Below are 24562 nucleotides of genomic sequence, written 5' to 3' on the forward strand. Positions count from 1 at the left end.
CTAACCCTAGTACTAGGAGTCATGATGAAGGCATCTAACTGCATGGTCAAGTGCATCTAACATATAACTTTTAAAGATCTGCAGCAGACAAGGGCTCCAAAACAACAATAAGATGAATTAGTATTACCTGCTATTTGTATTTGAGATTAGTGATCTTGCGCTTAGTGCAAGACAGCATTGGGTTAGATACAATTAAGATTATACCTTGTAGCACAGCAAATTGGAACCAATTGCTTTCTACATTGGAGTGAGAAAGCAAACGAACATAATGCGCTGTGAAAAGCCTGGCACAATAAATATTTAAGCATTCTAGAGTTAACATTATTAGTTTTTAACAGTACTCTTCAAGAGCATACAGAACAAAGAAAGGGAAGAAAGAATAACACCCTTGTACACCTAATAATGAGAACAGTTAGACAAGTCAAAATAGTCATTGTCCTAGAATCTCATTTAAAGCTTATTAGTAAAATATATATATTCAATGCGATATGTATGCAAGCAGGCATTTCATGTATCCACATAAGCAATAGAATTCTTGAGCATTAGCACAAGTAATCTCATCAGCTTCCCAGTGATGTTGTGCATCATCAAATCAGAGTATTAACAAAGTATTTCTATGCAAAACATGCAAGAAGATACCCAATGCAGCTTACCTGATATTAGATGGATATCAAAGATTGTTTAATATAAATTATTAGAGGTAAAAAGGGAAATTAAGTATATACAGCCTGGTAAACCTTCAGGGAAAAGGCTTCTTTCTATTACCATAAGCAAACATTAGAACTAGCAAATTAGAAGGAACAAAATGTAAATAAATAATTATGCCATATAACAATGGATAGATTCAATCATGGTGCTGCAAAGCATGAGTACATGGCAGCGTCTGTCATGCATATAGTCAAACAAAACTGTCAAACAGCTGTGTAATACCATTGCAGAAGTGAGAACATGATTGATCTCATGAGAAACAATAAAGAGCCCAATGTTAAAAGCTGCAGAATCATAGAAAGTTCTAACTAATAAAATCTTCAAACAGAATGTCTACTCTCCTCTCCATCCGAGGTAATTAAAAAAAAAGATATTGTGGTACACGCAGCCCTAAATTCACTCATGCTAAGAGATTACAAAAAGGAACCAAATGAAAACTCTAACTATTAACATATCATAGAACTGCTCATCTTCAAATATGGTACTAAGCAACAGACATTAATGTCATGGCAATTTCAAGCGGCAATGATTGGCTGAACTGATGCAGCTGATGTAACAGGTGCTGTAACTGTTCCTGTAGAGGAAACTGTGGCTGGAACAGTTCCAGAAGATGAACTTGGACTTGTCCCTGTTGATGATGCAGGAGCAGAAGCAGAACCATTGGCAGTAGCCACTGGTGGTTGTGGTGGTGGTGGTGGAGGTTTCATGTGAGGAGGTGGATTGTGCTTTAGTTTCAAAAGGATTTGACGCATCCGAGAGAGATCAGTTGGCTTTCCAGGTTTTGGCCCCTGGTTGATAACTACAGTGGGTTTCTTCTTGTCTCTGTCTTTGCCACCCCGTTTTGTCTCAAAAGTTGGTAATTCGTGTGGAATGAGTTCTGCGACTGCCTTCCAGTACTGCTTATCAGCATTTGCATGAAATTTCTCTTGATTAGACAAGAATTCCTGCACAATATAGAGAAAATGAATGATAAATCATCACATAAGCGAAACTGTGCTGAAAGTTCATATAAAAATTTAAAAGCTGAATCTCTCAAAGACAAGCCAACCCACAACCACAACTAACCCATACAGAACAACTGGCTGTGCTACAGCACTTCAGATAAATGCAATAAGAGCCTAGACTCAGTAATATGAACAAAAAATTTCAAATATCTCCTTCCAAAAATTTCTTCTGTCTAAATGTTCAAGCTTTATTCATCACAAACAACACAAATACAAATACTAGTAAAGGCAAAACAAATTGTGACTGAAAGAGAGACCTTAGTTGCCGGATTCGTCCTAAACAGGCCATTTTCACATTGAATCATTACTCATGAAATATGGGTCAATGAATTTGACTCAAAAACTACACAGTTAATTCTTGATAGCAATATCACAATTTGACTTGCGGAAATTATCTCTTACTTATCAATTGATGAGCTTAAGGGGCTTTCTAATAAATGGTTCATAAGGCACAACACTTGGTGAAACTTTTGCAAATGGGGTTGCAAGCAGAGTGGGCTTAACCATGGAGGAAGCTCCACAGTTAAGAGCGCTCAAGCTGGAGAAGTATTGGGATGAGTGACCTCCCAATAAGTCCTGGTGCTTTACCTCTGTAAGCATCACATAGATCCAATTAGTGCTAAGTGTTCCATTTATTCTCATGAGAGATGAATTCGTGTTGAATCACAACTCATGAAATATGGGTCAATGAGTTTGACTTGAAAACTACACAGTTAAATCCTCATAGCAATATCACAACAAAGAGCAACAAGTTAACACAAAAATGCCTCAATAAACTTGTCTTTGTACACTATAACCTTCTGTTGCATGCAAGAAACACAAAGGGAACACCAACTGGTTCAATTGACTTGGATGACATAGATCCCTACTATGATTGGACATCACAGGAGATCCATCATTCACAAAGGATAATTACAACTGGGAGAGGCAAGTTATGGAGGAGGGTAATTTCGTAGTGGGATTGGATAACATTCAGTAGGATGCGGATATTGAAAAGGATCTAGATGAGGAGTCATTGCCAATGTCAACACCATCTACAATCAGGATGGAGGTCAAGTCACAACCAAATGGGAAAACAGAAGAGGCATCGCCATAGCTACTGCTGCAGTAGACATCGAAGGCTAGAACCCCCACCACTCCAATAGTTTTTACTAGTAACTAGGAAAAGAAAGAGAAAGATGTAGATATTTTGATGTTGTACTTGCCTATAATTTTACACAGATAATTTGCTATTTTTTAGTCTGCTTCAAAGCAAAGTAACTAGACTCAGACCCGGCTCTAACTTGGCTTGGGCAATTCAACTCATGACCCAACTCGGAATCGGTCATGACTCGGCAAGTCAGGGTGTATTAATAGAAATACCTTGGAGAAATATTAAATATTTGATGACTTGGCAATCCGGGTCACAAGTCATTTTGACCCAGCAAGGGTAACCCAACTCGCCAACCCGAGTGACTCGCGGCGAGTCTCATTACTATGCTTCAAAGTTCCAACTATCAAACTATAACTACCAACCATCAGCATTCCATGTGAGGATGTGATTTTGTCTTGATTACCGATTCAGGGTATGAATCCAATTTGGGCACGTGAATCAAATTCGTGATTTTTTATTTTTCCCACTCGAGTTTGTGAGGATTCATGTGTGTGTATATTTCTCAGTGTTCCACAGGGACACGCCCCCTATGGTTTCAAGGTCTAACCATACAGGGGACTAAACAAGGACACGGGGACAGATTTTGGCCGTCCCCTAAGCCATCCCCTTTTTGGCAAATTCAGAAACGTCCTCAAAACAGCCATTTTCTTCAGCAGGAAATTTGGGGACGGCCAGCAGTACTGGGGACAGTTTTGCTGTCCCCTATCCGTCTCCAAAACTGCTGGTCGCCCTCTTTTTTCTGGCCAATCTGCTAAAGGCAAACAGCCTCCAAAAAATCACTTATTTCTATTTTTGATGTCTGTGCGGCCCCTAGTCATCTTAAAGACATAATAAAAATATGCAATCCATAAAAACACTAACTCTTCTAATCATTTTTAGATTTGACATACTTGCTAAGAGGAAGAAAGAAAACATGAGAACAATAGCAGCACTAAAGAAAGATTGTGTTTAGTGAGGAAAGATTGCATTTAGTATTTTCTAACTATTTAAGTTGGACTTCTCTTTATTTCATTTTGATTTCAGCATGATACTTGGAGCCTTTAGGCATTTTGATTTGTGTTATACATGTATGTGATATTGTTATAATGGAAGTAATTAGTATTTGCCATTTTATAATATTCCATGTATTCATCTTCTAAAATGTCTATGGTGAATGGTTTATCAATATTATGATATGCATATTTTTATTTTGTCGCTATATATAAAAAAAATCCCCTATGTTTTTTATCGTTGTCCCCTAAGGTCTCGTCCCCTAAATTTTGGCTTCGACCCATACCCGTACTAGAAACACAACCCCATCCATTAAAATGTCCGCATCCTGGAAATTCCGTGGAGCATATAGATATTTTATCCCAAGTTTAGTCTATGGGTCTTTGGAGATTCATGAAGGATTTGAGTGGATTTGTGTTAAATTCTTGAGGATCTGCGTGGATTCGTAATGGATTCATGGGGGATCCTTGTTTTGGACTTTGGATTCATCCGGATTCGCAGTCCAACATAGTCCAAAACAAGGATCTTGCCCGAATCTAGAAAAATCCTAGCACGAATCTGAATCCAGATCGAATCCTCTTGGGCACAAATCTGATAACTAATCATTTAGTAAATTGCTTGCATTCATAATATATATCTAAACTCATCTTGTTTGGTTGTTTACTCATTTACTAACTCATTAGATGCATCTCCTCATTGAATTTGTAAAAAAAGCATTTCTAATTTAATTTAAGCAATTATTTAAGTTCCTGATATTTTCTCGAAATGTTGTCGATTTTTGCCTTTGGCAACAAGTTGTCGATAATGATATTTTGAGCTATGTTCTAACTCATTTGAGTTTCTCAATTTGACAAGAGTGGAGGAATAAAATTGAGGTGCTCTGAATATAAGGGGAACAAGAAGCAAGAAGAACAAGAAGATGTCAACTCAACTACAACTTAGGGATTTTTAAGTACAAGGTAGGTTTCTGTGACATTTTATTTTGTTTTTTGCTTTTCTTGCTAAAAAAACATGATTTACATTGGTGGTGACCTTTAGTCTCTCATTTACATTCATTGATCATTTTTCTTTTTTTCTTTTTTAAGGCCAAAACTAGGCTCTTTAATGTTCATTGCTTTTTTTTTATAATTCAATGTTCATTGCTCATCTTTACTTGATAATTCAATGTTCATTGTTCATTTTTTTCATTTACATTTTCAATGTTCTTATTGTCATCAAGATTCAGCATCAAAATAGCTTGAAACTAGGCACTCACAGAACTTATATTGTTCATTGCAATGTCACAATGAGTTCTCAAGACATGACTAAGGATAAGGTAGAGGTTCATACTCATGGTGAAACCGAATCTAAATATGAGCATGAGGCTAAGGAGGGTGACCATGGGATTAAACATGTAGCCCAAAGTAGTTTGATTGCAAGTGCAATAATTGATAATTCAATGTTCATTGTTCATTTTTTTCATTTACATTTTCAATGTTCTTATTGTCATCAAGATTCAGCATCAAAATAGCTTGAAACTAGGCACTCACAGAACTTATATTGCTCATTGCAATGTCACAATGAGCTCTCAAGACATGACTAAGGATAAGGTAGAGGTTCATACTCATGGTGAAACCGAATTTAAATATGAGCATGAGGCTAAGGAGGGTGACCATGGGATTAAACATGTAGCCCAAAGTAGTTTGATTGCAAGTGCAAAAATTACTATTAGTGTGGAGTACCCCTCTACATTACTGACAAAATATGCTAGTGTTCATTTGACCCTAATTCTTCTCTTGGACAGTTTGCAACATAATTATTAATCCCAAGCAAATCTAGGACAAGTGATGGCACAAGGAAGTGGAAATGCAACTTTTATAGTTGAGAATGGTATGGCAGCACTACTAGAGTTAATGCACACCTTTTTATTCAAGAAAAAGGTGTGGATAGATGTTATTTTTTGTATCAAGCAAAAAACCTTAAACATGGAGTTGTGACTTTGTAGAAATCTTGATGACGTTTTAGCAAAGATATATGCCTACTACTTTGTCTTGTATGAGGACACGTGTTCAACAATGGCAACCACAAAGATCTGGTCATACTCTGCAAAAAAGAGTAGGTGTGATGCCAAATTCTAATGCCATTGTCCATTCAAGATAGGGTAAGGGGAAACATAGGTTTGAGATGGATGATGCCATTGGTAAGTTCTTTGTCAATGGTTTTCTCATTTTATGTGGTCTGATCTCTTTAATAAAAGATAATTAAACCATTGGCAATTTCTTTGCCAACGAATAACAACTATTCCAAGATCAATGTGTTGATGCAAAGTATGGAGGAATTTTGGGAGGAGACTCAATGTAGTATAGTCTTGAATGAGTAGACGGACATAAGCCATTCTCCACTCATCAATATTGTGATTACATGTAAAAAGGGCCCATTCTTGCTCGAGGCAGTTGATTGTATAGGGCATCACAAAGATGCAGATTTTCAGATCCAAGTCCTCAAGGAGACCATTGAGGAGGATGGCCACAAAATGTAGTCCAAGTAATAACAGATGTGGCACATCTGTGCAAAGTTGAGGGAGAACTGATGAGGTTACAAATAAGGGACCTCATCCCCGTTGAACAAAGTTGAGGCTCATGCCCTCAAGCACAATTGATAAGCAAAGACAAAAACCTGCAATCACAATGGCCCAGACAGGGTTTGAGCCTTGGTGTACACAACACCACCACCACCACTCAACCAACACACAGACTGGTGAACCCCAAAACCTGCTCCATATTGCTCTGTTATGCTATTTTAATTTTTTGCATAATTAAAAATAATCTAGGTTGCATGGGTATGCATACCCAGGTACATGTACCCCAAGTGTTGGGTAGTCAGTGGAGAGCATCATTGCTAAGGACCTTGATTAAGATTTCTGATTTTTGTTTCGGTCTTTTGTTTGCATATCAGCTTGTTGTTTATCAAGCTTAATTAAATATATAATAAGATTGAAACTTTCATAATTTACTGATTAATAGTAAACTATAACACTGTTCAAGTCAGAAGTTTACCATTTGTAATATGTCATTGTTATATGCTTTATGATCTTCTTGTTCGTTTTTAAAGTTTGCCTTCTTTGTTAAGCATCTAAACATTTATTATATATTATTACTACTGTTTAAAAACATATTGCATATCTGAAACTAAAAACACTACATTACATCTGCAAACTTTATCACTATTCTTGTTTTGAAAACCATTGTAATGATGCATATTTTCAGATTTTCTATAAATATTAAAGTAAATTTTAATAAAAAAGTTTGACATTCCCAAGTACCATGTCCCCTATTATAAAAAATACCTGTTCCACTACCCTAAGTACACAAGTACCCCCATCCCTGTGCAACGTTGAAAATAATATATACTTCATATTGCTCTGGTACCGGATGTATTTAAATTTCAAAATTATACTGCTGATATTTACAGTGTATATATCAACTAACAGCTCTGCGTGTGTGTGTGTGTGTGTTGATTAAGCAAAGGTTTTATTTATTGACATTTTTAAACAATGTTTCCAACTTCCTACAGCTATCTAACCAGAGTCTTCAAAACTTAATGGAGTCGGATTAAATCATTAAAGTTTTTAAAATGTCTGATTTGGTACGCAAACCTACTCATGCTGTTATGCCTGTGCTATCTCCTCTTTTGTGTGTAATCTGTTACACTATAACACGTTAATAGTAAACTATAACACTGTTCAACTTACAAGTTTACCATTTGTAATATGTCATTGTTATATGATTTATGCTATCTCCTCTTTTGTGTGTAATCTGTTACACTATAACACATTTATAGTAAACTATAACACTGTTCAACTTAAAAGTTTACCATTTGTAATATGTCATTGCTATATGATTTATGATCTTCTTGTTCATTTTTAAGGTTTGCCTTCTTTGTTAAGCATCTAAACACTTACTATATATTATTACTACTGTTAACAAACATATTGCAAATCTGAAACTAAAAACACTCCATTACATCTGCAAACTTTATCACTATTCTTGTTTTGAAAACCATTGTCACGATGCATATTTTCAGATTTTCTATTAATATTATAATACATTTTTAAAAAAAGTTTTGACGTTCCCAAGTACTGTCCCCTATTATGAAAAATACCTGTACTGCTACCCTAAGTACACAAGTACCCCGGTCCCTGTGCAACATTGAAAATAATATATACTTTATATTGCTCTGGTACTAGATGTATTTAAATTTCAAAATTATACTGCTGAAATTTACAGTGTATATATCAACAAACAGCAGTGTGTGTGTGTGTGTGTGTGTGTGTGTGTGTGTCTTGATTAAGCAAAGGTTTTATTTATTGAAATTTTTAAACAATGTTTCTAACTTCCTACGGCTATCTAACTGGAGGCTTCAAAATTTAATGGAGTCGGATTAAATCATTAAAGTTTGAGAAAACGTCTGATTTGGTACACAAGCCTACTCATGCTGTTATGCCTATGCTATCTCCTCTTTTGCGTGTTATCTGTTCCTGTGATTTCTTCATTCATTGTCCTCTTCTCCTTGCTTGCTTTCATCTTCTGCTGTTTTTTTTTTTTTTGTATTTTTCACATGCTTGGTCTTTGAAATGGTCACATAAATCATCTAAAGGTATTTTTGTTCATTTCTGGCAATGACGAGCTTTTTGGATGTTTTTGGTGGTGACACCTGCAGAGCATAGCAGGCTGTCTCTAGCTGACAGCGGTGTCCCCGACCATGTCCCAGCTGCAGGAGGGACATCCCAGGGAGCTGAACACGTGTCTCCCTGCAACCTTAATTTTAAGTAACTATGCCTACTCATCTAAACGCAATCTGGAACCTCTATGAGTTCTTACCCAGTGTTTACCTGACCATCTAAGCCAGGAGAATTTGAGGTAAATGACGGGAAATAATGAGTGTCACTCCATAAAACAAGGTTCCATTCCTACAAACAAGAACCTGCAGTGACCATTAAAACTACCTGAGATAGGGGTCAAATTTGTGATAACTGTTTCTGTGTAAGCTTATTCTATTGATAAAAAACACAAAAATTGTCCTGGCCAGTAAATTATTATGAGAGTGGATGGACGAATACTCAAAATTAAACTCAGTAAATGCATAAAAGAATTTTTGGGGTTTCCTAGCCACAGAAATAGAGGTATTCCTGTTGGTGCAGGAATAAGTGCTAGCTAAAACTCAAAAGGTATTCAGTAAGTGGTTTCCCATCTGCCACTTAAGCCAAGTATATCACCTCCTGCCAGCATCAGAAACAACAGAATGCTTTTGTGACTTTCTCCCGTTGCTCAAAATACATTTGGAGTTTTCAGTGACCTTGGTGTCTTTGCTAATATGAGTAGAACTTGTACCATTGCAAGTTGAAAACTTCCAATTATATGGCTCTTGCACTTGGCAATGGCCAAACAAAACAGCTTAAGTAGAATGAGATACCGGTAGTGGCTTCTCCAGCACTAGGATTTGGGTTTTGAATGGTCTAATTATCAAGTTAGGTGTCATTTTACATTGGGTAATAACAAGGATATCGATGATGGAATGCTGCCAAGCCTAATTCATATGGCCTAGATAAGACTTGATTCTTTTAAACTATAGTTGAAAACTTGTACCGTTGATTCTTTTGGAGTTTTCAGCGACCTTGGTGTCTTTTCTAATATGAGTAGAACTTGTACCACTGCTAGTTGAAATCTTCCAATTGAAACCAAAACAGCTTAAGTAGAATGAGATACTGGTAGTGGCTTCTCCAGCACTAGGATTTGGACCTTGAATGGACTAATTATCAAGTTAGGTGTTATTTTATGTTGGGTAATAACATAAATATTGATGATGGAATGTTGTCAGGCGTAATTCATATGGCCTAGATAATACTTGATTCTTTTAAACTATAGCTGAAAACTTGTACCATTGATTCATTTGGAGTTTTCAGTGACCTCGGTGTCTTTGCTAATATGAGTAGAACTTGTACCACTGCTTGTTGAAAACTTCCAACTATATGGCTCTTGCATTTGGCAATGGCCAAACAAAACAGCTTAAGTAGAATGAGATACTGGTAGTGGCTTCTCCAGCACTGGGATTTGGGTTTTGAATGGTCTAATTATCAAGTTAGGTGTGATTTTACATTGGGTAATAACAAGGATATTGATGATGGAATGCTGCCAAGCCTAATTCATATGGCCTAGATAAGACTTGATTCTTTTAAACTATAGTTGAAAACTTGTACCGTTTATTCTTTAGTAGTTTTCAGTGACCTTGGTGTCTTTGCTAATATGAGTAGAACTTGTACCACTGCTAATTGAAAACTTCCAATTGAAATCAAAACAGCTTAAGTAGAATGAGATACTGGTAGTGGCTTCTCCAGCACTAGGATTTGGGTTTTGAATGGACCAATTATCAAGTCAGGTGTCATTTTACCTTGGGTAACAACAAGGATATTGATGATGGAATGTTGTCAGGCCTAATTCATATGGCCTAGATAAGACTTGATTCTTTTACACTATAGTTGAAAACTTGTACCATTGATTCATTTGGAGTTTTCAGTGACCTCGGTATCTTTGCTAATATGAGTAGCATTTGCACCACTGCTAGTTGAAAACTTCCAATTATATGGCTCTTGCATTTGGCAACGGCTAAACAAAACAGCTTAAGTAGAACGAGATACTGGTAGTGGCTTCTCCAGCACTGGGATTTGGGTTTTGAATGGTCTAATTATCAAGGTGTCATTTTACATTGGGTAATAATAAGGATATTGATGATGGAATCTTGCCAGACCAAATTCAATGGCTTAAACAAGACTTAATTCTTTTAAAGTATAAAAGCAACAATGTCTTGATTGTTAAGATTAGAGCTCTTAGATGTAAAAATTATGGTAAAAGTGACTGCCAAAGTGGCTTACAGAATGTCCGCAGGCTTGCATTATTTTTTGTTTCATCGTCTTGTTATGAGCTTTTACATCCTATAGGAACTTAAGATTTTATTAAACACAAGATTGCAAAATAGATCAAGAAATCTTCCAAAGCCAGGAGTTTCTGCAAGAGTACAGTGGTGTAGAGGAAATGTTGTTAGCATACATTTTACTTTCTAATACCATTATGTGCAATTTCTCATCTCTTTAACTGACCAAATAGCTTATATTAAATAGAGCATATCATCTTAAATTTAACCTCGACAGAAAACAAAAGATAAAAACAGGATACTTCCTTCTTTCTTCTTATTAATTGTCTTTGCATTATCTCCACGTCCCCTGAACATAAAAGGAAATTCTACTTAATGACCACCACTGACTATACTTGTATATGCTGACAGATTCTATGAGATATTAGCAGAACTTCTGCACAGTTGAAGTCAAATGATGACATTTCAAAAGCGTGCTTGATTTAAGGATGTGATGATAATTTCCATCTTATCCTCTTATCTTGCACATATGTCAAGATAAAATCATTTCAGAAAGCAGTTGTATTTTGTTGTAAACTGGTTACATTATACCTTTTACCATTTGAATGGGAAATTATGAATCATAACACAGTTAGTGATTGATATCTATCGTTGTGAATGACTTATTATTGAAGAACTGAACAGTTGATAATTACTGAAGAAAAAAACCCTTGACAGAAATGACTCCTAACAAATTATAAATGAGTGTGCTTGATAATCACAAAGAAATTTGTCGATCCCTATAAGGATTTTGTGCAAGTCAACAGGTCCTTGAAACATGCAAAATAAGCTAGAATCTAACCAAAATCGACTGAAATAACACAGTCATACACCCATCTATTAGTAACCTTGAAAAGTGCAAAAGAACCTATCATGCTCCTCAAATCAATCAAACCAAGACAGAGAAACAATCAGATGTTTGGTGATAACAATTTTTGTCACCATATATAGAAGAGCAAACGATGTGGCAAAACATTTTTAAGACTTCAGTCTTTAAACTCCCAGCAGCAAATAGATTGTGTGCCATCTAAAAATGTGCAATTAAAAGCTATTTCAGGTGGTAAATATGTTTTGAGTGATCTTAAAATGTGTAAGCTTCATGGCAGGGAAACAATTAGATGACTGAAGATAAACATTGTCTCCAGCATTATGGAGAGAACAAAGTGGCAATCAGTTTAACTATACTTTAGATCCTGCCAGTAAAACAAACAAGTTTTACTGAATCGGAGAACTTCCAAAAAGATCTCCATGAGTCAAATTTTATGATTGAAATAGAAAATTAATGAATTGAGTTTAGGATGTGGCATTTTGAAGTAAAATGAAATTGTGAACAAGGCGTTGTGTATATGTCTCACTGGAGACATGACAAACTCTCAATGCGAAGTATTAGTAGGATGAAGCAGCAATACATGGACCAGAGAAATGAATCCTGAAATAGATCAACTTTTTATCAGGCAATGGATGGTGAATGATTTTACTTTTCAACACTAAAAGGTAACAGAGAGCTTGATAAATTCCCCATGAACCCAGCTCATGATTGACTTTAGGTCTGCCTCACTGGTAATGATATCATGAAAGAAAAATATGAAGACTGGAATGAGCAAAGTTATAGCTTCAGGATAAATTATGCAAGCTCTCAAAAGACAAAAGTTAAAACCAAACACTCAATTCAGAGCACAAAAATCTCACAGGAAATGGTAGAGCATGATGTTATGATTACACGAGATAAAATCCTTGCTATAAGCAGTTGCAAGGTGCGAGTTCCACAGGCATTCCACTCAGTAATTACTAATGTAGCCACAGAAAGAACAGTCCTATTTACATTATGTATAATAACTATCCAGCATGCATCATGAGGAGAAATTGCATCGAACATCAAGAGACAAAAAAAACTTCAGTTGTAAATAACTAAATAAGTGATAATAAGCCGAGAGTGCTGAAATAAGATATAAAACTACTTGAAACACATTAAATAAGAAAAGCATGTGAATTACCTTCTCTTTTTCCCTGTTGTTAGTTTTGCTGGATTCACAATGAATCTTTCTCTTGTTATAAAATTCTTCTTTAAAGGCATCCGCTTCATCAATAATCTGATTAAGCATCTCCTTCTCCCTTCTTTCCTTCTCTTCAAGTCGAAGAGCATTTTGACTACATAAACATAGAGATGTGTCAGTAAGATTTAATTCCTTAAATATAAAAATGCAATGCGAAAGAAATATGATAAATTCACATCATATACTAATACAAGAAATGTCAAACTTGCTTTGTTTGTAAACCTGATTTAACTCCAAGGATTTCTGCATTTACTTATTAACCTGGTTCAAAACAGCACCAAGTGGACTTGGCATGACCTAGAGAGGGATTTTTGCAGTTTCCTTGAATGGATGATTTATGGTTGTGCTATCTGTGCTGCTTAAGATGGCCCACAGTTGTTTCTTAGGCAGTAATATATTTTGATGATACTGCCTTATGTTTTTTTGTGTTAGTTTTTATATTTTGGCTATCTAAGCAGGACCGCTACAGCCATTTAACGTTTGCTAAAGCAGAGGTTTGGGATTGTTATTTCATATGTGGCAGTTGTAGTAGATGAGTTGGGTACCCATCAAGATCCATAAAATAATTATTTAAGAAAAATAACACATTGAAATGAAAGGTCAAACAGAGAATGGTAACTATTATAAACCTGTTAATATGCATGTCTATACTGCCCAGAATTCTGAACATGTGTAGGAAGCAAGTGATTTGAGAATGAGATATACCAGATTTGGCTAGTATTGAACAACTATAAGATCAATTCTATCAAGATTAGAAGCTGCACTGAACTGATAATAGTAAAAAGGAGATCCACATCATGGATGGATCATAGAAGTTAAAACCAGTGCATCTGATGTACATAACAGGCATATTTTGGCAGTGTTTCCAGCTATAACATCTGATCCATTCTATTCATACTTGTTTCCTGCTCTGCTTGTCAAGGAGTTTTGCTTCATCTATGCATTCTTGATTACTTCCACTGCACAACTCTAAATGCAAAAGAATTTGATTGAAAATTAATTGCCACCTGATGTGTGACTGATGTTGTATGTTCACTACAGGATTGTCTTTCATCTCGTGTTTATTTTAGAAAGCAATTTACTAATAAGACTACACAAGCTTCTGTCCAACTAAAATATATTACACGTGAATCTAAGAGGTGCCATCAGAATGAAAGTCGTGCATGTTCAGCTAAGTGTTTCAGTGCAATATGTTTTCTCTGTTCATTACAAGGGAACTAGAAATTCTGACCTTGAAATGCAAAAGAAAGCAAAATTCCTCATTCAATTTAAAAAATCTTATAAAATCATGATTTTTATTAAGAAAACTCAAGGAAGTCCAAAGATACTCCATTGCTACATAACCAGAAAATATGATAATGATTTGAAAATTGAATTGAATACCAAATCCACCTCATAAGGCTCGGTAAAAGAAAGCCATGTCTGTAGCCCCTTTGTACAACCATAAAAACTTATTAATACAGATAACGAAATTTCACCTAGTCTGATCATCAAATGGAAGCTGGAGCTAAATTTGTAAATATGCTGGGTCTTCCAAATATCAATGTCATGACCAAATCGCAAGGAGACGTGAAAGGCGTTAAAATTAAATTAAACGTCACAACCAATTACAAGGCGTTTTGAGAGTCTCGTGTTAACCAAACGAACGAGATAACAATGGGCAGCCGCATCAGCCATATTATCACCCGCCAAGCGCAATTCAGGGTCAATTTAAGAGCAATTCACCCAATCAAGACACCAGAAGAAAAAAGCATAAACTTTAAAGCGTAAATGAAGTAGATCTAGGGCAAGGCATGAATACCGTTTCCACTCGCGAAGAATGAAACCCTCCTCTTGCATCTGATCAGGGGGAGGAAGAATTGGGCCGTCGGAAGGCATACCGTACTCATACACATCGAAGGGAGTCTGCTTCCCATTGAGCTCAGCGGAGGGCGCTTGGGGAGAGTAATCCAGAGGCTGGGAATCGTAACCCTGGCTGAACATCACGGGAGATGGAGTGTCGACCTGCTGCTGCTGCATCAGATCGTCCTCATCCTCAGAAATGTTAGCGTAGACAATTGGAGGAGGAGGAGTGGTGGAACCTACAAGATCCCCATCGTCGAAGGTCCCATTATCGGAATTCGCAAAGTGGTCATCGGCAAAGGTGGAGTCGAATCTCTGGGAAGGCAAGCGAGGATCATAACCCAGGTAGCCATCATTATCGAAGGGGCGACTAGTGAGGTCTTCTATTGATCCTGATGCTGATCCTCCTCCTGTTCCTCCTCCTGATCCTGCTCCTCCTCCCGGGAATGAATCCTCGAAGCTCCCTGACATTTGCAGATCAAATTCTAGATCTAGATCTGGATCTTACAGTTGCCTGGCTTGATTACGCCTTCACTCTAACCGGATCCAACAGATTCAAATATGAGAAAACCACCACTACGCCGATACTCTTATCTGCCCTCTCTTTCCTCGCATGAGAGGCGACCACCGAAAACTTTAAACAAACTAGTGCGGAAAGTGGCTGCTATTATACCAGAGTTTTGCGGTAGGTCACATGCTATTAAACTAATTACCTAGGTCGGGAGCTAATCAAGTTAGTATGAATAGGAGAAATTTCTCCAACAAATTAAAGTGGCAGCTTAATTGAACTAGTATTTTGTTACTATTTGAGATTGTTCCCTTCCTTCTTTTTTTCCCTCTTTTTTCTTATGTTCTCCTTCTTTTATCTAGATGATGGATTATAGAGTGTGATCCAAAACATTCATACAAAAATTCTTAAACATTGTTATTTAAAAATAATTTGCAATTAATCTTATGAATGGTGAAAATCTACCTATTCGAAATAAATATTTTGTTAGGTTATATTTTACAATTTTCTTCTATGGAGTATGTGATGGCCAAGATAAATTAATATGTTCATTACATAGATTTTCATAGTGGATTAATTTTTTCAATAGATATTATTTAATCATGTGTACAAAGATTTTTAATGGATTATTTGCCCAATAGAAATTGGGGCATTCTCTTCCTAAGTAATTCCTTTTGTTGTTTATGTTTTTAAGTTTTGTAAAGAAATTGTTCAAATACGAGAGACAGTTGCTTATCCACTAAATGTTGTGTCGTATGTTGACCTTCTAGAATAAAATGAGATATTGAAAATGACTATCATGCTTATGACCCTGCACTTATAATGTTTCAAATACTTTCATTCTACAAACAAGCTTATCATATTCCATACTTGATAGAGAAAGTAAAATGAATGAATGTCTCCAAATTGCTCAAGGTATTCAATGGGAAATGCGATCTAACAATCTCCAATGGTCTAAGGTTGCTTGTATTTTTTTTTTGAGCAAAGAGATATTCTCCTGAGGCACATATTGCACTAAGATAATTTATGAAAATAGGTGCCTCGAGAAGGATATCTCTCAACTTATTACACACACACACGTGTGTGTGTGTGTGTGTGTGTACACATATATGTCTATATATACACATATACATATATGTCTTGACTCATTATTATTATTATTATTATTATTATTATTATTATTATTATTATTATTATTATTATTATTATATATACACATATACATGTGTATACATGTACATATATGTATATATACATGCATATACATGTATATATACATATATATAAATATGCATATAGATACATACATATATATGTATATACACATGTATATGTGTGTGTGTGTGTGTATATATACATAGATATGTATATATATACATAGATATGTATATATATACATATACATACATATATATGTATATATATGTATATATCTATACATATCTATGTATATGTATATGTATATATACGTATATGTATGTATATATACATATATATGTATATGTATATATATTAACACACATATAATAGATGTTTAAAATTATGGCCAACCATGACGAATATTATTTAGAAATTCTCATTGAAAACATGATGAATGAATGACTCATCAACTCATCACAACTAGCAATGAAAGAGAATAGAGATTAAAGAACAGGCATGGCCTACGCACAAAGACTTGGGCACTCCTTCAAGCCTACATGCCTAGTATATATTTAACTCCATGCTTCCATGTTGGCCACCCATGCACTTGAAACGCCCAACCTCCTACATCCCCTCATCGCCTATTTTATTCTTTCATTCTTGGAACCAAACTGTTAACTCTTGGCAAATTTAACAATGCCCCAAGAAGGTAATCTATGAGTCCCTTTCCCTCCATTCTAGCACCCCTCAGCCCATGTCTCTGAAACTCTATTCTAGCTACAAATGGGGGCATTATTTTCTACAACTAACCATCCCCTTTATAATATACCTTTATTCTAACAAGTTCCATGTTCCAAATGAACATACATGACTATTACTGATTACGTCTCTTCCCTTTTTGTCTTCCTTAACACAACATTCCATCCACATCCCCTAAGCTTCTACTTCAAACACCCAATTCATCATTGATATGTCAGCCTGACTATAACTATCATTACAAACAGAATCTTTGTTGTCATTATTATAGTGATTACTCAATATTGAATTTCTGGAGCTCAAAAAATTGGTAGTAATTGTCAGCCATGCTATCCATTTTATAATTCATTCATATTCCTCTCTACGAAATCACCACTTTGCCAACTCATCATTCTTCCAATCCATCATAAAACATTCAAACAAATGTCAATTTTATTTTTTAATAATGTTTACATTGATGAATAATACCATTGTAGAAAGCCTCTCAGCTTAACAACAATTCAAGAAAGAAAAGAGTTCAATGAAATGCCTTTAATATGTCACATATGGCATTATATTTAACTTATTATAACTGTGCAAAGAGAATGGATTAGAAGCAAGAAATAATTCTAAATATGTGGTACTTGAATATATTATTCTTACCACAGAGTAATCCTCCTATTAAGGTCTCTCTTTTTTATATTATATAAATTATTGGGAACTAAGTTGGTTTCAAAAGAAATGAAGGTGTTTAGTAGGCATTGTTGTACCACTTCTTTTGGAGCAAAAAATTTCTCCACTGCCTCGTTGGAGAAAAGATGATCACTCATTTGGAAGAAAGTAAAGAGATATTTGAAACAATGTGTATCTTACATAGTTGGTATCTTCCACATGGTCAATCCAAGCATGAATCCTGAACTAAATTTAGGAACTAACAAGCACATCAATTAATTATTTTTTACCTCCAGCATTTTCCTTCATGTAAGTAGCTTAGTAGAAACTATTATGTGGTTGAGAAAGTTGATAGTTGTTTACATGGAAATGCTCATGAGAGTATGAGGTCAATCTATCCATTACCAACATGTGTGCTATATTAAAATTAAATTTGGAAATAAAAATGTTATTGTACAATAGAAAAAGGGAAGCAAGGTGGTTGATTCAATTTCCTATTGCACAACTGGAAGAAAAGTGATGCAATAGACTTAAGTGGGACTTAAGCACTAAGTAAGTGCAATGATCATTCACAACAGAAAATTAAGGGAAGTTTGATTTGAGGGGAAGTAGTAATATGGTGCAAAGCAGGAGGATAAATAAGAAAAATACAAAATATTTAGGAAATACAAACTAATAGAAAATAGACAAATGATTATAATGACTTGAGATGGGATCTATAAGACTGTGCCAATCTATTGTCTATATTGGAGTGAATTTGCAGGGAACAAAAAGACTTGGGCATTTTTATGTAGTTACAAATGGAGGGACCTCAAAGAGATATGTCCAAGCATGCAAAAAGAGCAAACACAATGGAAACAATAAGGGATTGGAGAGAACAATGCAAGATCAACTTTCATTAAACAAAAAATCAATGTTTAGTTGGCAATGTACCTTCTTACATGCCAAGCTTAAACAATCTTGATGGCTTACAAAATTATTGTCTAACCATCACCTATCTATTGCCTATTTGCTACCTATCCTTCCTCCATCCTCTAGGAATTCATTACATTGTCTATAAAGGCCTCTTAACATGCAAGTTGGTCATGAAATTAGTTATATTCCTTGAGAATAAGAAATGTATTCCAACAGATAGGGTAAGTCCTAAAACATAAGGAACAAATTATATAAACCATTTCAGAACTTGTGCTCATAGATTTAGGTCCACACATGGTCAATGAACATAGATATATGCATTAGTGATGATCATCGATCATTGGTTTCTAAAATTCCACGAATAGGTCCAAGAACTAGCATAAACATGGAACTCGAGAATGAATCAAACATAACTCGAAAAATGATGAACCAAATGAATTGAAATACATGGAAGTTGTCCATGACTAGGTCCTCATAAGATTACCATGTTCAAAAATGTTAAATACATGATTGTTATCCTAATTAATCTATTAGATTGTGCAAACTAGCAAATAAGAACAAACTATAAACATAAATATTTTTGGTTGATGCAGGATTGCTCTAAACCCATGATGCCCTTACACTAGACACCTGAGGTCAATAAGAAAGACAATATCTCACTTTGATGCTTGAGAATAATCAAATGGCCTAACTCGTCTTGATAAATCCATGAAGAGTCTCAAACTTATCTATCTTTCCATTCTACCAAATATTCCATATACTCCCTACCTTGAGTAATTCTTCCAACTCTATTATCTAATATTCTTTGTATTACTTTCAACAACTTCTTAGGATATTGTTGCTTCACATATAATATATAATTTGAACTCAATTAGTTTGGATTGTTTTAGTCTTTCCATTTCATTAAATCTCTTGCTTTCAATTTTCCCTTCAATTAAGTGTATCATAGAGCTTAATTAGGTTTGAAATCTAAAGATATATAAATTTAAGTGCCCAAAATTTGAACTCTCCAAACTCAATTTCATATTTTTAAAAAATTATGTTATATTATGATGTTGAGATGCTTTTTTGTTTTTCACTTAAGTGACTATAGTGTACTATATAGTCTAATTTAGTGTTGAGATTTACTTTAAAGTTTAGAAATATTTAAGTAAAATGTTACTTTTGAAAATATTTACACATAATATGTAAACTATACTATGTAAATATTTTATTCAACCCCTTCAGTGATATTTTTTCAATAATTAATCAGACATGTGCTAAATAGAAAACTTTAATTATGCAACTCAATAGCATGTGTTTTTTTTTTAATATACTACATGAAAATGCATATGGAGAGTGAGATTCACCTCTTGCAAGCAAATGCAATTAACCAAAACATGTTTGTAATGCCCTACTTGGGAACCCAAGAGAAACTAACCTACTATGTTACAATATTTTAGTGATTTTTTTAAAAGTTTAAACAATATCAAAGTAACAATGTAGAAGTAATACACTCATAAACATTAATAACACATATACAGATACAATATAGATTTCATTCCTCGAGGGTTCCTCCATGTTGAGTCATATTTAAGAAGTTTATATTAATTAGTTTAAATCTCAAGTGCAATGTTCCAGATCATAAAGTCATAACAAACACATCATCTCATAAGAAAGTAGATGAACACAACTGATACAATGGAATATCTCCAATGAACAACATCCACTGCACATGCTGCAGGTATGCGAGAATAGATTCAAGTACATCAAAATACGAGATACATGATAACATATATACGTCAAATGAATATAAGTCTTCAAGATAGAAAGAAGAGTGATAATGGTACAACTGTATCAACGAACATCCAACAACTGGCAATCCAAGGGGGGCCCAAATGGTAAGAAGACACTACCTCCTGATTGTATGGTTACCTAGTCAAGCTTCCACTCCCACTGTGCAAGGAAGACAATGAACGATCCACAAATGGATATCAAACTATAAAACAATCCTAGGCAAAGAATCCTGATAGCCAGATCTACCTCAAGGGTAATAAACTACCAAAGAAGGAAAGATAATCCAAATCGAAAAGATACCCAATCTAATACCATCACCACATACCAAGTCAACATACAAATACCAAGTATAAATCAAGTACAAAAAATCAAGAGATAACTTCAATGAAAGATATCCACTTAAAGTCAAAAGCCACTTGTCAAAAGTACAAAGCCCATAGATCACCAACTGTCATCAATAAAATTAAATTGTCAAACCATAAATGACATCCAACACAAGAGGAAGATCAACAAGTAGACTGGTAAAGGTGAATATTAAAAAAATATGAAGGAGACTCAGGTTACATACTAGGGAGTGTCATCATGTGGTTAATTACTTGAGTTACCCTAGACTAGTCTCTTATTAGACCTCAGACCCTCAAGCGTTGACTTACCCTAGACTAGTTATTTTGGACCCCAAACCCTCAGCATGACACAATACCCTCTCATGAAAACGAGGAAAATTATTCATAACTCTCACTAGGTAGCATCTCATTCCCATCCTCAACCCATACAAGCACTCAAGGCATGGGCGAAGCAATATTTCTAACTTATCTTTTTAATGTGTGTCTAAATATTTTAAAGAACTATATTACACAACTTCCAATGAGTTATACTAGTAGCCACTTTGGGCCCCATCCCCCATTGCAAGTCACTCCCACAGAAATGCACCTAGACAACCTTCCCAAAGCTCACAAACGATAATTGTATCACATACCACAAAAATCATAGTGATTGAAATCAGTTCCATAACAGACATCTCGAAAATAATAGTTGGTTTTGAAAACCCAAGTCATCATAAATGCCCATTAAATAAATCTCATAAACATAAGTCTCAAATTTGAATCATAAAATACATCATGACATCTAGTCAAATAATCATAAAACAAATCTCAAAAGCATATGGTGCACATCCTAGTTTGGCCAACTATACAAGTCATATAAAATCATCACAAAAATAAACATCACAAGACCATAAATAAAATATAAAGAAACACATAGTTTCCAGCCATGTAACCAATTTCTATGATTTTCTATATTTAGATTGAGCCATAAGGATGTGTTGAACAATAGGGTAAGTATATACCTATTTACACAAATTGTTCAAGTTAATATACTTATTTAAATGAATAAGTATTTAAATTTCAAATCTCTTTGTGCATATAAAATGACATGCAATATTATCATTTTATTAATTTGAATAAACTTAAATCATAAATGACTTAATAATTAATAACATAATTATAATATTTTAATATTAATACCAATTTCATTTCTAAAATATTAATTTGACTTCTATTTAAGTTCAATATTAATATTTACCTACTTTTAGTTCATAATGCAACTACAAATAACTCAAGCTTGAAATTATAATTAAACTATTTATAGTTTCTCTCATAATAAATATTCTTAACTAGATGATTACATACTCAACTCCACTATAAATCCTCTTAAAAATATAATTAAAATCACAAATATTTATTTACTAACTTTCCACTTGCATTAACAAATATAAGGCAAAAACCTACAACACAACGATAACTTGTGAACCTCTCATGTGGGAGGTCTTGGGTTCAAATTCGCTTAACACAGTAAAAAAAAATTAATTACAATAAATAACAATAATTAATCTACACTTCGGTCATTTACCAATTATATATATATATATATATATATATAGATGAATAATATTTAATGAATTTTTGATATTAATAAATAATATTTTTTCCAAAAAAATAATTTTTATTTTTTTTGGATTTAATAAATAATATAAATAAAAAATTATAATTATTTTAAATTTAAAAACTAATACATATATTTGATTAAAAAAAAAAAGTTTGCATGCAATTTTTTTTCAATGTTTATTTACTCTTAAACATGCAAGATTATTATATCAAATTTTTACCATGCATTTATTATTTTCCACATGCCTTAATATATTTATTTATATTTATTCATTTACATGCATAACCACATTGATTAACATGCATATCTTTATACATATATATTTTTTTTAAATATAATTATTTTCACAATAAATATATTCTATTTTAAATGTACAATTACTTTTTATCATATAATTTTCTCAATTTTTTTTTTTCGAAATTTTAGATTTAACTTTTACCTTGCATAATATTGCTTAATTTATCTTTGACTTTCAATTTGCTTTAATTTTATACATAATTTGCAAAAGTATTTAATCAAACTCTAAATTAGATGAATATTCATAGTTTCTAATTATTTTGCATGTAAGTTGTTTCAAGAAGAACTTAGTATTTTGATTTCATGCAACATAGTTTTTGTTAATTTAAAACCAAAGGTTTCTAGATTTGAGTTTTACCAAAGTTTTCTACATAAGAACAGTAAATTATTTTCTCCTAATTTCTCAAAAAAAATATAACCCAGAAGTAATTTCTATTTTAAATTTCACAAATAAAACCCATGCATAAATTTTAACAATTGCTACAACACAAACTGAGAGACACGAAGAAGACAATCTTTTGAAGGAAAGATTTGCAAGGTTCTCAAACCCCACCTCACGCTAATGCTAACAATCTGGTAACTTGGTGAAACCCTTAGAGCAAGGTTTCATGTAGCTGCTAGGCTTATTTTGTCTAGCTACCATTGCTTAGTAATTTTAGGATTATTTTGGGCAACTTATGGTCCCGTGCAACTGCTAACATTGTTGCTAACCATTTTAATATTTATTTTTATAAAAAAAAATTGGAGAGAAAATTTAGTAATTAAAAAACTAAAATAAAATCTAGAAACAAAAAAGGGAGGGAAGTAAATTTATGATGAGAAAATTATATGATAAAAAGTAATTGTATATTTAAAATAGAATATATTTATTGTGAAAATAATTATATTTAAAAAATATATATATGTATAAAGATATGCATGTAAATCAATGTGATTATGCATGTAAATGAATAAATATAAATAAATATATTAAGGCATGTGGAAAATAATGAATGCATGTTTAAAAATTGATATAATAATCTTGCATGTTTAAGAGTAAATAAACATTGAAAAAAAATTGCATGCAAACTTTTTTTTTAATCAAATATATGTATTAATTTTTGAATTTAAAATAATTATAAATTTTATTAATATTATTTATTAAATCCAATATATATATATATATATATATATATATATATATATATATATATATATATATATATATATATATATATATATATTGGAAAAAATATTATTTATTAAATCCAATATATATATATATATATATATATATATATATTGGAAAAAATATTATTTATTAATATCAAAAATTAAATAGATATTACTCGATCCATGGAGAAATTGGATGGCGTTCTCTGTCACCTGTTGCCGAGCTAGGGCAGTCATGCCCTAGCTTGTTCTTGTTCATCCTATGCGTGCGTGGGTGGGGGGTGTGTGTCTGGTTATGGGGGGAAGGATATCTCTAGTGAACGGTGGTTAAAACGTGCTCCTTTTGGGTCGCCTTTGTGCATGAAGCATGGTTTTTCTATGTTGGAAGAGCTTTGACAAAGTTCCCTTGCCATGATCAGTCTAGGCTAATGGGTGGTTATGTCTCAAGGTGAGCCTTTTGGGGCTAAGCCCAACATAGAATTGCATGATGTGGTGGATGTGCATCCGTCAGGACCAGGGGTGAGGGTGTTTGATAATGCCCTCTTTTCGTAGATTTGAAGAGCTACAAAATCGAGCTCGCCTGGTGGATCTCAGATCACGAAGATTAACGGATGCCTAGAACAATGCAAAGAAAGACCCAAATTGGTAAATACCTTTTGAATTGATTGTTGAAGATGTTGATACTATTTTAAGCATTCATTGTATTGCAAATTTTTGGGATTAAGAG

General features: G+C 33.8%; 1 protein-coding gene across 1 annotated transcript; it reads right to left on the reverse strand.

Annotated features, from left to right (window-relative positions):
• Window positions 1-808: 808 nt before the first annotated feature.
• Window positions 809-15334, reverse strand: LOC149540065 (clathrin light chain 3-like). The gene is made up of 3 exons (XM_089801255.1): window positions 14656-15334; window positions 12795-12948; window positions 809-1652 (listed from the first exon to the last, which is right to left on the reverse strand). The coding sequence occupies exons 1-3, from the start codon at window positions 15165-15167 to the stop codon at window positions 1224-1226; spliced, it is 1095 nt and encodes a 364-aa protein (XP_089657381.1). The 5' UTR covers window positions 15168-15334; the 3' UTR covers window positions 809-1223.
• Window positions 15335-24562: the final 9228 nt, after the last annotated feature.

Source organism: Cupressus sempervirens, chromosome 9 (genome assembly GCF_028749045.1).
Source record: "Cupressus sempervirens isolate cs-2001-9-10 chromosome 9, ASM2874904v1, whole genome shotgun sequence".
NCBI lineage: Eukaryota > Viridiplantae > Streptophyta > Pinopsida > Cupressales > Cupressaceae > Cupressus > Cupressus sempervirens.

What these genes read in the sequence shown, in the direction of transcription:
- LOC149540065 (XM_089801255.1), bottom strand. Translation starts at nt 15,167, where the DNA reads ATGTCAGGGAGCTTCGAGGATTCATTCCCGGGAGGAGGAGCAGGATCA. An exon ending in ATTCTTCGCGAGTGGAAACG is followed by an intron (nt 12,949 to 14,655) that starts GTATTCATGCCT and finishes ATGTTTATGTAG; the next exon opens with TCAAAATGCTCTTCGACTTG. An exon ending in ACAACAGGGAAAAAGAGAAG is followed by an intron (nt 1,653 to 12,794) that starts GTAATTCACATG and finishes TATATTGTGCAG; the next exon opens with GAATTCTTGTCTAATCAAGA.